The sequence below is a fragment of the Cervus canadensis genome, chromosome 24 (assembly GCF_019320065.1).
Source record: "Cervus canadensis isolate Bull #8, Minnesota chromosome 24, ASM1932006v1, whole genome shotgun sequence".
NCBI classification, from domain to species: Eukaryota; Metazoa; Chordata; class Mammalia; order Artiodactyla; family Cervidae; genus Cervus; species Cervus canadensis.
The window spans coordinates 16345223-16357844 of record NC_057409.1 but is presented as its reverse complement, the minus strand read 5'-3'; the positions used below and the strand labels follow the sequence as shown (position 1 = coordinate 16357844).

General features: G+C 43.4%; 1 protein-coding gene across 2 annotated transcripts in view; it reads left to right on the top strand.

Annotated features, from left to right (window-relative positions):
• The window catches only part of ARMC9 (armadillo repeat containing 9), a 172458-nt gene that overhangs the window by 25192 nt on the left and 134644 nt on the right, over positions 1-12622 (top strand). For both annotated transcript variants that reach the window (XM_043444550.1, XM_043444551.1), the window contains exons 8-9: positions 4423-4580; positions 9823-9921. In XM_043444550.1, coding sequence (XP_043300485.1) covers positions 4423-4580; positions 9823-9921 — 257 coding nt within the window. The remainder of the gene's footprint in view (positions 1-4422; positions 4581-9822; positions 9922-12622) is intronic.

Here is a 12622-nt window from a genome sequence, read left to right as displayed (position 1 = left end):
TATGTATATTGTAAAAATAGGGAGATTAATTTAGTTTTTTATATTGTTGTTGTTCAATCGCTGCGTTGTATCTGATTCTTTATGACCCCGTGGACTGCAGGACACTAGGCTCCTCTGTCCTGCACTATCTCCCAGAGTTTGCTCAGATTCATGTTCATTGAGTCAGTGATGCTGTCTAACCATTTCATCTTCTGCCGCCCTCTTAACCATGTGCCTTCAATCTTTCCCAGCATCAGGGTCTTTTCCAGTGTGTTGGCTCTTTGCATCAGGTGGCCAAAGTATTGGAGTTTCAGCTTCAGCATCAGCCCTTCCAATGAATATTCAGCATTGATTTTTATATTAGGTTAGAAAAAATTTCTGTATTTTGAAAGGTATTGTCTTGAGCAGCCTAGGGGGTCTCCAAAGTTAAATCTCATCTACTCTTATAAAAATGGTACACTGGGATGACCCAGAGGGATGGGATGGGGAGGGAGGTGGGAGGGGGGTTCAGGATGGAGAACACATGTAAATCCATGGCTGATTCATGTCAATGTATGGCAAAAACCACTACAATATTGTAAAGTAATTAGCCTCCAACTAATAAAAATAAATGGAAAAAAAAAAGCAATGCGTCTAAATGAAGTATAAATGTTAACAGGAGAAAACTTGACTGTTGTACTGTAGTGAAGATCTCCGTCAGTTTTGTTATTGTTTCATTTCCTGCAGGAATTAAAAAAACCGTCTGTGACCTTAACTGGCATTCTTTTAGTTGTGTATATGTTTTGTTTAAAGCTTGCAGTTCTTTGTCCAAAGAATGGACAGAGGATGCAGTTCTTTGGACTTTTGCACAAATTCTGTCAGTGACTTTGAAATATAAAGCGTCTCAATAAGTTTTGCTGGCATGACTATGGCAGTTTCATTAAAATAACATGAGCCAAGACATCTCCACTAAAAGTTGACATCTTGGAAGGCGAGGCATCTTGGCTTAGTTGTCCTTCTCTCATAAAACTTTTGACAGGGAAAAGAAAGAGTCAGAGTTCTGTTTAATGCTCAGAAATAGAGTTGATATTTTGAGCTGTAACCCAGATATCTTACAGTAATGGTCAGGTCCTGTTTATAACTGTTAAGTTGTCTGCACATTGATGTCTCTGGATAGCAGACTGTTTTTGCTAACAGAGAAGGAGTTGCCTACTTCTCTCTTTCCTGTTTATAAAATTTGAATTTTTCCCCCATGAATGAAACTAATTTTTATAAGTAAATGCTGGGTTTTATGGGCTTCCCCTGTGGCTCTGCGGTAAAGAATCCACCTGCAATGCAGGAGACAAAGAGGCACAGGTTCAATCCCTGGTTCAGGAAGATCCCCTGGAGAAGGGCATGGCAACCCACTCCAGTATTCTTGCCTGGAGAGTCCCAAGGACAGAGGAGCCTGGTGGGCTGCAGTCCATAGGTCCATAGGGTCCATAGGGTCGCAAAGAGTCAGACACGACTGAGTGACTAAACAGCAACTCTTTTCTGTAGGCTGCTGGTAGTTAGGGCTCTTTTCTCTCAGGTTACCATACTTTGAAATTGTCATAAATTCCATTTCTTTGTTCTCAAGGTAAAAGCTCCACAAATAGTCCCTTGCATTTAGTTAATCGACAATGAGTTTCTGAGGGGAGGTTTTTGGTGCAGTCCCCTTTCAAGAGGGACTACTTGGGTGACATTAACATTCCTGGTTTGAGAAGTCATTTGACCCAGCTAATGGGTTTTGGTATTTCATTCATCTGCCACTTGGTACATGTTGGGAAAAATCTCATAGATTCTCTCTAATATTTATTACCATAAAATGGGACTGTGAATAATCTAAAATTTTCATCCTTGAAAGTTCTTATCTATGTAATTTTGATTTTTGGATGTATGAAAAAGCTTAAATAATACTTAGTGGGGGAAGAAGGTAGTGACTGTCAATATTGTATTAGGAGAATGAAAAATGATTCCCAGGGATATTCTCCAGAGGTTCAAATACTGGATGTAAATTTGTTTCAGATGACTTTTTAAAGTTATCTTTCAATACTGAAATTTGATGGGTATTAAATAATAATAATAATTCATTACATGATATTTGGGGTTTTAATAGTTAAAGTGTTTTACTTCTGTACATCAACAATTGTGAAACATGAAAGTTTTTTAAATACAGTGGGAATGTGGGTTATCATGGTAGCTGTTTAGAATACGAATTAAGAGGAATAGATAATTTAGGGCAGTGTTTCTCAAACATGCAGTTATGTGTCAGAGCCATTTGAGGAGTTTGTTAACAATGTAGGAATTTGTTAACAATACCCAGTATCCACAAAATCAGTCTCTGAAGTTGAAGCTTGATCATTTTTATTTTTGGATGATTCTGATATATTTCAGAGTTTACATACCACTGCTTTAGGACATAACCTTTCTGCCATTTTTTCAAGTGATCTACTTATATAGAAATACATTTAGAAAATCTTTGACCCTTTTCCATGAAAGGAAATAATAATAATAGCTGCCATGTATGGCCCACCAGGTGACTGCAGCCACAAAACTAAAAGATGCTTGCTCCTTGGAAAGATAGCTATGACATACCTAGATGTATTAAAAAGCAGAGACATCACTTAGCCAACAAAGGTCCATAAAGGCAAAGCTTTGGTTTTTCCAGTAGTCATATATGGATGTGGAAGTTGGACCATAAACAAGGCTGAGTGCCAAAGAAGTGATGCTTTCAAACTGAGGTGCTGGAGAAGACTCTTGAGAGTCCCCTGGACTATGAGGAGATCAAACCAGTCCATCCTAAAGGAAATCAACCCTGAACATTCATTGGAAGGACTGGTGCTGAAGCTGAAGCTCCAATACTTGGCCACCTGATGCAAAGAACTGACGCATTGGAAAAGACACCTTCTCTCTAGAGGAGAAGGGGGCATCAGAGGATGAGATGGTTGGATGGCATCATCGACCCAGTGGACATGAGTTTGAGCAAAATCTGGGAGATAGTGAAGGACAGGGAAGCCTGGTGTGAGGCAGTGCATGGAGTCGCAGAGAGTCTGACACGACTGAGCACCTAAGCATAGCACAGCATAGTTGATTTACAGTATTATATTAGTTTCAGGTATATATACAACATAGTGATTCAATATTTTTATAGGTTATATTCCTTAAAGTCATTATAAAATAATGCCTGCATTTGGTCTTTATAATGTCTCTTTGTATGCATGGATGTGGGGGCAGCAACAGGTCCTTCCATCAAAAGTGTGACCTTCCAGGCAAGGGAGAAAGTAGGGCAGAGGCAAGGAGGGCTGACACCAATGAAGATTCCAGCTGTGCCCAGGGTGGCTTGGCCATCTTGTGCTGCTGTGAGGGATGGGGGCAGGGTGGTGGTGGGGTTCCAGGAAGAGAACCCTAGAACCTTTCAAGGCTACTGCTGTAAGGCCCAGTGGGGTGGCTTATGCTTTCTTAAACTGGCAGTGAACACCTGGCATCTTACCTAACTTTTACTTAAAACTTTTACGCAGCCCTAACTTTTACTTAAAAGGAAGAACTTATCCCTCATACAGACTCACAGGGCACAAACAGAGAAAAAGACTCAGTTTTGGTTCAGCCATTTTGTGAACTGATGATAGAAGGAAACATTGACTTCATTTCTCGTATATGTACAGAGAGGAACTGAAAGAAGTTGTATGGGATTCAGCCAAGGAAATAGATTTTGTTAGGAAAGTCAGTGATGAGCAGTTCAACTATCAGGGTAAAACATTAAAAAAAATCAAGGACTTCCCTGGCGTCCAGTGGTTAAGACCCTGTGCTTCCAATGCAAGGGGCGCATGTTTGATGTCTGGTCAGGGAACACAAAGATCACACCTGCCATGCAGTGCAGCCAAAAAGAAGAAATTAAAAGATCGGTGATTACAAAGCACTTTGTAAGTAAATGTGGCGTAAATAGAAGTGTTAAATACATAACTGCTAAGTTCATTGTTATAGTAAAATATTCTTACAGGGGGCGTGGTATTCACTTGAGAAGAATATAATTATTTTTTATTTCGTAGTTTTTTTAAAAAATCTTTTTAAACTTTGTTTTTTGTTTCTTTAAAAAATTATTTATTTATGGCTGTGCTGAGTCCGCCTTGCTGCACAGGTTTTTCTCTAGTTAGAGCAAGCAGGGGCTACTCTCTAGTTGCAATGTAGTAGCTTCTCTTGTTGAGGAGCACAGGCCCTAGAGCATGCAGGCTTCAGTAGTTGCAGCATGCATGCTCAGTAGTTGTGGCCCATGGGCCGAGTTGCTCCATGGCACATGGGATCTCGGATCAGGGATGGAACCCGTGTCTCCTGCATTGACAGATGGATTCTTTGCCACTGAGCCACCAGGGAAGCCCCCTGTAGACTTTTTCTTTTTAACCATCGCTTTTTTGTTTTGTTTCAATGTACATGTAAATTGCTTCCTAGACATGTTGCAGCAGCTCCACCAGCAGCTGGTAGAAGCTGAGCGGAGGACCATGACGTACCTGAAACGGTACAACAGGATTCAGGCCGACTACCACAACCTCATCGGAGTCACGGCAGAGCTGGTGGATTCTCTGGAGGCCACAGTCAGTGGCAAGATGGTAAGGAGGTCCCCCATTGTCCACGTGTCTTGAGATAAAGATGAGTTGTGGGCACAGATGATTCCTTGCCACCCCCAGCCAGTGACATCTGCCCTCTTCTTTACAAGCCGAGGAGCAGCTGTTTATCACGCCGCTGCAGTATTTCATCCATTTTTCCTGACATATTACCTACTGCGTCTTTATTTCTCTAGCCTGTTCTTAATGTTAGCAAATAATGGGCAGCAGAAAAAAAATTATGTTGTGGCATAAAAACAGGGGGAGTTACTCTTTTGGTATATAGGAGACCTATGGGTTTTTATATACTGATTTTGTATCCGGTAACCTTTCTGAACTCCATAATCTGAGAGATTCTTTTGATCGATTCTCCTGTATTCTAGATTGGCAGTCATATCGCTTTCAAATAATGCTATTTTTTTTTCCTTGTATATCCTAACTTTCTTTTTTTTTGCCCCCCCTTAGCTTATTAGCTAAGACTCTCTGGGAGGCTGTTGAATGAGCTGATGGGCATGTTTGTCTTATCTCTGACTTTAATGGGAGTGACTCTAGTGTCTTACTCAATAAAAAGGTAGAAAGCATAATAAAATCACATTCTGGAAGTAGAATTTCTTTTACTGGAAGTAATTGTGGGTTCACATGTAATTTTAAGGCATAGTGCAGACAGTCCTTGTACCCTCTTCCCAGTTTCCACCAGTTGTAATAGTTTGCAAAACAATAGTACAGTATCTCAGCCAGGATATTGGCACTGATACAATCTATTGCTTTACCCTGATTTCCCCAGTTTTACTTATACTCATGTGTGTGTGTGTGTGTGTGTGTGTTTTAAGCTTTATACAGTTTTATCACCAATATAGTTTTATGTATTAAACTTGCTTTAACACCTTAAAAATGTGATTATAAAATAAAATGTATTCTAGAAATTTTTGAAAATAGAGAACTAGGCAAAAATAAGATTAAAATTACCTGCCATTATCTCACTTAGTAATAACACTTGTTAACATTCCAGACTTTTTTTTTTCAAAACTTAGATACACGCGTTTTACAGAAATGGGCTCAGTTCACACAGTCTTCTAGTCTGCTTTTCTCCTGAATACCGAATCACGCATTCTTGAAGTCATTAAATATCCTCCTACGATGCCTCACCTCTCGTGGCTGTTTTCCGTCATGTTACTTAGTGTGTTGGGTCTCTATTGTTAGGATTGTTTCCAGGTTTTTACTTTCGTAAGGGGGCATTTTAGTAAACACTTGAATCAGTTGTGCAGTTCCCTGGGATTACCCCAGAACTCTAGGCCAGAGCAACAGGTGTGGATTGCTTTTTACTATAAAAGATTGTGAAAGTGAAAGTTGCTCAGTCATGTCCAACTCTTTGCGTCCCCATGGACTGTACAGTCCATGGAATTCTCCAGGCCAGAATACTGGAGTGGATAGCCTTTCCCTTCTCCAGGGGATCTTCCCAACCCAGGGATTGAACCCAGGTCTCCAGCATTGCAGGTGGATTCTTTTAAATATGTTTTAATACCCTATACTGAAATGTCTTTGCCCGGATGAAAACACAGCACACAAACATTCACAGAACTGCTGAAAGTTGCATGGTATGGCTGGAATGGCCGAAGCTAGAGGGTGGGGAGTGGCATATGTTGGAAGACGAGGCAGGGGAGGTGTATTGGGGGCAGTCACGGAGAGATTTATAGACTGTGCTTAGGAACATGTGCTTCAGCCTGCAGTTACGAGGAACTTTTGAAATGTATATCTTGAAAATTGTTGAGGCTTTTTAGTTCTGAAAACAATACATGCCGACTTTTCTTTAGTACAGAGAAGTACCAGAAACAAAACAAAGATGGCTTATGTAATCACTGTTAACAAAAAAATGAAGAAAAGAAGGCATGTATGTAAAGAATTCAAATAGTACAGAAATAAAAGAAAACGTGTGTTTTCCTTTTGCCGTCTCTCCTATTAAACAATAACTGCCATCGTCGCGGTGTGGCTGCCACAGCCAGGGTTGATGTGATGCCGGGTGTGGCCCGCTGACCACAGGTGGGACCTGAGCTCTTAATGCTGGAGTGTGCAAGCAGAGGCCCACACACCACTAGGCAGGGGGTTGGAAGGGCCTCCAGTATCAAGACAGGGAGACATGGGGTTGGGGCAGGGGGCAGCACTGGAATCTGAACTAGCTTGTTTTTAATGTAAAATAAATACATACTCATAGCAAAAAATTGAAACACCTCAGAGGAGTATATAGTTAGGAGCAAAAGGCCCCTTACACATACAGTTCCTTAGTCTCATTTTCTTGCAAGATTAACACTTGTGTATTACTTCAGAACCCTTCTGTGCGTGCGTGTGCATATACACATACTACTTGGGGTTATGTAACCCATTATCCTTCTCAAACTTGCTATTTCACTTTCAGCATATCTTGGAAATCTTTCCACATGACCACACACTGCTTCATTCTTTTTAATGCTTGTACATTATTCCACTGTAAGGGTCAGCCATAATTTGTCAGATCTCTGATGATGAACATTTAGATTTTTTTGTTTGCTATAACACAAAATGTTGTACATACTGTGAAGTCACTCAGTCGTGTCCACCTCTTTGCGACCCCATGGACTGTAGCCTACCAGGCTCACCTGTCCATGGGATTTTCCAGGCAAGAGTACTGGAGTGGGTTGTCATTTCCTTCTCCAGGGGATCTTCCCAACCCAGGGATCAAACCTGGGTCTCCCGCATTGCAGGCAGACGCTTTACCCTCTGAGCCACCAGGAAAATCCTGTACATACTGTATATATCCTTATATATACAGTATACTTTTGAACGTAGGGAAGATAAACACCTGAATGGAATTACTAGGTCAGAAGTTATGGGCATTAAAGTTTTGATAGATGTTGCCAAATTATTTCTCCAAAGATTTCAACAATGTCTACCCGGTACCTTCCACCCCCAGTAGCATATCAGAATATCTATTTCTTCACACATTTGCCAACACTAGGCATGATTATACTTTGAAATTTTTGCTGGTTGGATAAGTAAAACTTGGTATTCTGAATATTTCAACTTAAATTTCTTTAATTATGTGTGAGGTCAAATATATTTTCATATGTCTTTTGGCTATTGATATTTTGTCTTTTAGTCAACTATTGTATACATGTCCTGTCCTCTTTTCACTTGTTTTAAGCAAGAAGGTGACAGAATCAGATTTCCGTGTTAAAGAAACAGTTCTGGTATCAAAGGAGAGGAAGCGATTTCAGGAGCAAAGTGTTGCTCCAAAGTCTCAGAAATCACAGAAAACTCTAGAAGTCCAGAACTGAAAAGTGTCCAGTGTGTCTGCCATTTAGAAAGTCATTGGTGGTGGCCTTTACCATGGGAGTTTCCATGGGGGTGATGCAGATGGGGGCTCAACTGGGGTGTGTGGACAGGTAAAGGGAAGGCGAGGCAGCAGATGTTGGCTGTTCTTTTAAGGACCATGGCTGTGAAGGAGGAACATCGAGAGGGTGGTTGATAGATGAGGATCTCGGGAGGAGAAAGGGGAAGGTATTTTTGAAATATGAAATATACCTGGACACGTTTCTAGGTTGTAGGGAAGGAACTGGTATAAAAGGAAAGGTGAGATGCACAGGATGAACAAGGAATGTTTTAATTTTGATCCTGTAGGCATTCAGAGGAGATGGGCTGAGGATAATGTAGGAGGTGCAGCCTTGAGGTGGAGCCCAGATGATCCAAGAAATTCTACACAAGGAACAGTCTTTCTTGTGGCTGAAACAGATCGGAGATTTCCAGGAGGCAGACGGGAGAGCCACAGGGAGAGAAGGGGTCTTAGCCCAGTATTTCTGCTCCTTCCAACCCACCAGTCAGTTGAGTAGTTGTCCTCTTGTAGGCATGAGTGAGTGAGCATTGGGAAAGGACGCCTGTTACATTAGCATGTGGGAGTTCACCACACAGAGTCAGGAGACTGGGAAAAGAAAAGTCCCTCCAACAGTCAGGCATAGAAAAAGTCTGGAAGGAGGTAAAACTGTCTGGTGGCTCAGTGATAAAGAATCCACCCACAATGCAGGAGACGTAGGTTCGATCCCTGGGTCAGGAATATCCCCCGGAGAAGAGAAAGGCAATCCACTCCAGTATACTTGCCTGGAAAATCCCATGGACAGAGGAACCTGGCAGGTTACAGTCCATGGGGATGCAAAAGAAGTCAGACACAACTTAGCAACTAAACAGCAACAACCTCTAGGGATTGACTTGTGGGGGCAGGGTGGACTGGGGACAGGTTGGGGCGCTCTTACCTCTTTTTTTTTTTTTTTGACCACACAGCTTGCGGTATCTTAATTCCCTGACCAGGGATGGAACCCGGGCCCTTGGCAATGAGAGGAGAGTCCTAACCACTGAATCACCAGGGTGTTCTCATTTTTATATATATTAAAAAAAAAAAAACCAAAAACATGAGAAGAAAACATTTCAGAGATTACCACCTTAGATGCTGGATAGTCCTGAATCATGATGGCTGATGAGAGAGGCATGAGAGGTGCTGCAGAAAGAGGCCGCCGTGTAACTGCTTTGATGCAGAAGTAACCCAGCTCCTGTCATCGAGCGCTGGGTGGTTCATAACAAGCCTCTGTTACTCATTCAGTTACCGTTTACTGAGCATCTGTCATGTGCTGGGCTCTCCCCTCGTCCCCGGGACACAGAGCCATAGGCCTCCTCCATCTCTTCCCACAGGTCCGGAAAGCAGGAGGCAGACCCATTGGTTTTCTTGAGTCCACTGCTTGAGCCCAGATCTTCAGATTTTAGGCCCGGCATTCTTTCTATCATGACTTTCCATCCATTCTTACCGCTCCCCCCTCTCCCTGCCCTACCATGACTTCACTGCTTGAATTAACCAAAAATTGGTTTAAAATCAAGTTTATTTTATGGGAATTCCCTGGCTGTCCAGTGGTTAGGCGCTTTCACTGTGGAGGGCCCAGGTTCAAAAATCCCTGGTCGGGGAACTAAGATCCCACGAGCCAGGCAGTGTGGCCAAAAAAGAAAGTTTATTTTGCAGGACAGTGGGAGTATGTTAAGTGCAATTACATGACTTAAAGTATGCTATCCCGTGGTCACACCTGGAGAGTGTTAGTTTTCTCATCAGGTTCAACTCGCTAGCACTCCGATGTTAAAGCAAAATCTCACCTCCGCGCCAGTGGAGCGGCCGTGGAGCGTCAGTGCCCACACCGGCCAGGGCAACACTCACCAGCCATCCCTCCTGTGTCCTCTGCAGATCACGCCCGAGTACCTCCAGAGCGTCTGCGTCCGCCTCTTCAGCAACCAGATGCGGCAGAGCCTGGCGCACAGTGTGGACTTCACGAGGCCCGGCACGGTGAGGCCCACAGATTTCACCACGTGTGTTAGTTGCTCTGCGGTGTCTGACTCTTTTGCGACCCCATGGACTGTAGCCCGCCAGGCTCCTCTGTCCATAGGATTCTCCAGCTAAGGGTTCTGGAGTGGGTTGCCGTAGATTTCACCATGCCATAACTTTAAAAAATGAGAGAGCAGGAGGAAAGAACACATTCGGGAGTCTGCATTCCAGCAGGCTTTGGAAGTCTGTACCTTCCCAGAAGGAAAAGAAAGCTGTTTTTGGAGAATGAGCAGCTGGAAGGCAGCCTCCTGCCAGGGAGACAGGCTGGTCTCTTCCAGGTGGGGCTGCTCTGTGGGCACCAGGGCCGGTAACAGCAGCAGGTCAGGAGGAAACCAAGGCAACTTCATCCTCTTTTACAGATAACTGCCAGGTCTCAGGCAGGGCCTTTCTTTTTCTCTCTTTCAACTTTATAAAGTTGCAAAAATAGCCCAAAGGACACTTGTATACCCTTTACCCATATTCACCAACTGCTGATATTTAACTCTTTTGTTCACTTCTTCTCCACACACAGACACACACAATATGTTTTCTGAACCATCTGAGGATAAATTACATATATTATGTCCTTTTCTCCTAAATACTTCAGTGCACTGTGCATTCATTAATAGGAACGTTCTCTTATATAACTATGATAATCAATTTCAGTACATTTAATAGTGATGCAATATTTTACCTCATTAACTTACTGTTCATTTTCCAGTTTTGTGAGCTGAGCTATTAACACCCTTTACAGCATCTCCCCACCCCCACCCCACAGTGTGGGGTCAGGTATTACAGTTGACTTGTCCCGTCTCTTTAGCCTCCTTTTGTCTTGAAGGTCCTCTCAGTCTTTCTTTGACTTTCATGACATTGACATTTTAGAAGAAGATAGTCCTTCCCCTCCTTTAAAAATAGAACATTTCTCCTTTTGTGGTTGATGTTTCCTTGGGGTTAGATTCAGGTTTGCCTTACAGGCCAAAGTACTCCATAGGTGATGTGTCCTTCCTCGGAGAGCTTGTCTGGAGGCTCGGGGAGTTGGTTAGGTCCTCAACCAGGGACAGACAAAGTACACCAGCGTCTCCCGAGGGAGTTTTCAATTCATGGACCCCTGTCCCGGGAGACACCAGCCTGGCGCTTGGTCCAGAGGCCGAATGTGTGGAGCTAGGCAGCTAGGAGGGAACACTGGGTTATCCTGAGGCACACTCGAGGGTCAGAGCCCCTCCCCGAGGATCAAAGCCCCATCACCCGAGGGTCAGAGCCCCCCCAGGACCAGGGCCCCCAGCCGCAAGGGTCAGAGTCCCCTCACCTGAGGGTTAGATGTCCCCCCCCTAGATTTAGAGCTCCCCCACCACCAGGATCAGAGCCCTGCCTGAGGGTCAGAGTCCCTCCCCCCAAGGGTCACAGCCCCTCCCCATGAGGGTCAGACCCCCTACTTGAGGGTCAGAGCCCCCCCTCGAGGGTCAGAGTCCCCCTTCAAGTCAGAGCCCCTCCTGCCGAGGGTTAGAGCCCCAGTTTTTCCTGAAGTGTTTGCACATGAACACTAGGGTCTTCATAAAGAGGCCTTTTTTAGTTTTAAAATAATCTACCTCATTCTCAAATAGGTTTGAAGCAACTTCTTATTATGAGAAAACACACATATGAGAAATGAAAAAATAGAAAACAAAGATAAAGAAATTTTGGTTAGAATTCATAGACACTGAAAGTAGATTGGTGGTTGCCAGGGGGTAGGGGAAATGGAGAGATATTGGTCAAGGGGTACAGACATCCAATTTTAAGGTGAGTATGTTCTGGGGATGTAATTGACAGCATGATGACTATAGTTAACAATACTGTATTGTGAACTTGACGGTTTCTAAAGGAATAGATCGTAAATGTTCTTACTAGAAAAAAAGGTGAGGTGACAGCTGTATATTGTGGTAATCACGTCACAGTACACACATTTATCAAGTTATCACACTGTACACCTTGAACTCACACAATGAAAGATGTCAGTTATATCTCAGTGATACTGGAGGGAAAAGAGAAATTATGGTTAAAAGGAAATGAGGGTGAGAAAAATAAAAGTAAGCCAGGCTAAGGCTGGTATAAAAAATGCACGTGGGGAGCGTGGCCTGAAATTGGTGCCGGCTTTCCAGCAGCCAGTGCAGAAAGCAGTTACATGATTTATTTATAACGGAAGAGATGATGATATTCACTGCATCTAAGACAACATTTGTGCTGCACGTGCAGCCTCCAAAGCACAACGGTAAAATGAACGCCCATGAGCCCATCACACGTGCCCACAATAGACCATCTCAGTGCCGCCAATGTCCCCTGGTGCCCTTTAGACCATGAACTTTTTCCAACTCAGTGTATTACTCTTACAGTTTAAAAGCAAGTCACTAAGTACATTATTTTTGAAGACTGGCAGGTCAAAAAAATGCTGCATGGGGTGATGCTGTAGCTCAGACCTGAGGAGAGTTCCTCTCGTGGATCTTGGTAGAAAGGATGTGGTACCATCCTTGTGAGCCAGCGTCCTTGACCGTGTCCTTGGGGTGCACGTGGAAGGACTGGCCAGCCGCTGCTGTGTCGGCTGCGCCACACGTGGACAGTGAAGGATAGGAGCTGTGGAGCCTGTGCTTGAGGATGTGGCTCCAATGACGTCTGCGTACAGAAATCTTAGTGAGTCGGCCATTTTTTTTAA